This window comes from Malurus melanocephalus, unplaced genomic scaffold (genome assembly GCF_030028575.1).
Source record: "Malurus melanocephalus ecotype Western Australia unplaced genomic scaffold, MMel_1.1 scaffold_2465, whole genome shotgun sequence".
Classification (NCBI taxonomy): domain Eukaryota; kingdom Metazoa; phylum Chordata; class Aves; order Passeriformes; family Maluridae; genus Malurus; species Malurus melanocephalus.
Window position 1 is genome coordinate 6,436 of NW_026625697.1, and position 1,917 is coordinate 8,352.

The window sequence follows — 1,917 nt, forward strand, 5'->3', positions numbered from 1 at the left end:
CATTTCCTTGGTGTCTGGGTCCACTTCAATGATCTCCTGGTCGAGGGCAGAGACCTGGGGATGGAGAGCAGAGAAAGGTGTGACTGATGAAGTCCCATAACTGCCAGGTTGTTGTGCTTCTCTTTACAGAGAAAATCTGACAGGTGTGGCACGTAAAGAGTCATTGCCAGGGATTCATGTCCCAAAGGGCATGGAAAGGATCCATGTCCTGCCATCCCCTCTACCAGGGGATTGTCCACTTGGGCAGAGACAGATTCCCCGGTAGGTCAGCTGGACCAGGGTGGTGATTCCCAGCGTGGTGACCCTGATAACAACTCCATTCCCAATGGAGCACTCAGGGATTATTTCTGCCAGAGCCCTGTGATCTCTGATAAGGCTCTGGCTGCAGCTGCAAATGTTTATGCCACACGGAGAGAAACATTGAGTGTTTTCAGCTGCATGGCCAGTACCGCCCACTGGGCAGCCAGCAAACCCAGCAGAAGCTAGGCCAGTGGGAACTGATAACAAGTATTTTCAGGATTTTCTTTTGCTTTACCTCTCCTCATTTACCTGCTGTCTTTGGGATGTTCTCCATACATGCTTTGTTGATTTAATTTGTGTTTTAATGAGTTGTGTTAAGAAAGCAGGTCGTAAAGGTCCCCTCAGCTACTCCTGCTGCTCCAGCCCCTTCCCCAGCTTCATTCCCTTCCCAGGACACGCTCCAGCTCCTCAACGTCCTTGTCGTGAAGGGCACAGAATTGACAACAGGATTTGGGGTGTGGTCTCCCTCAGAAGTGCCCAGCACAGGGGACTGGCTCTGCCCTKGGTCTGTGACCACCCCGGGGCTGGTCCAAACAAGCTGCCATTGCCCACCAGGGCATACCTGGGCTCACGTCCAGCCGCTGTTGCCCGACGACCCCGGGTCTCATCCCCACCCAGCGCGGGGACCAAAGCAAAAGCCGCGCTCTGGATCGCACAAACAGGGAGCAACCGATTTGCCCGAGACTGATGACGCGACTGCCGCTCCGCGCCACGATTGGCCGTGGGTTCCGGAGGCTATAAAAGGCCGGAGTGCGAGCCGGGGGGCTGATAATTCCGTGAAACAGCGGGGCAGCGAGAGGTGGCAATGGAACGGGGGTCTTTCATGCTCGGTGTGCTGGCGCTGCTCGGCCTGGGGGCGGCCGGTGGTGAGTGTCTGGGGCGGCGTGAAGGGTCGTGCCGGGGGTGAAGGGCTGCGGGATCCCGGTAGGTCCCGGGCACTGCGCCGGCGTGGGTGGGCGAGCGTTGGCACCGCAGCGCCGCTTCTCATATGCCCTCGCCCCTCTCTCCAGAGCCGATGGTCAAAGTCTACGCTCGTCCACGCGCTGAGGGGGGAAAGGAAAACATCCTCGTCTGCATCGTCAGGGGCTTTTCCCCAGAGCCGCTTGACATCGATCTCCTGAAGAACGGGGAGCCCATGCCCAGTGTCAAATACTTGTCCTTCGGAGAGAAGGGGCAATACCTGCTCTATGCGCCCTTCTCCCGCACGAGTGGTGACACCTACTCTTGCAGGGTGGAGCACTCCACCATGCCGGAGCCACGCACTTACCAGTGGGGTACGCTGTGCCTTCCTCCCGCATGCTGGAGCTCCGTTGCTTTATATCTGTGCTGTCTCTGTTCCTTTTCCTGGAAAGCAGGGTGTTGTAAACAGGTGGGGTTTGAAGGCCTTGTGTTAGAGATGGAGAATAAACTTGRTTTTAGCTGAAAAGGCTGTTACACATACCTGTGAAGCATTCAGGGAGGAAAAGCATTGGTGTTAATCCATAGGGATTTGGTGATGGTGTATCGTCTGATCTCTGCCTTGGTGAACTTACCTAGGTAATGGGTCATGCAGTGATTTTTTTGCTTTATTTTGTGTGAATATAAAGAAGGATGCAGGAGTCGGGGCGGGTGGTGGTA

General features: G+C 55.7%; 1 protein-coding gene across 1 annotated transcript in view; it reads left to right on the forward strand.

The window, feature by feature from the left end:
• LOC130587796 (beta-2-microglobulin-like) overlaps window positions 1–1,574 on the forward strand; it is a gene marked incomplete at both ends in the record, with an annotated part of 4,316 nt that extends 2,742 nt beyond the window's left edge. Inside the window, one exon of the mRNA XM_057388766.1 lies at window positions 1,311–1,574. Coding sequence (XP_057244749.1) covers window positions 1,311–1,574 — 264 coding nt within the window. The remainder of the gene's footprint in view (window positions 1–1,310) is intronic.
• Between the last annotated feature and the right edge of the window lie 343 nt (window positions 1,575–1,917).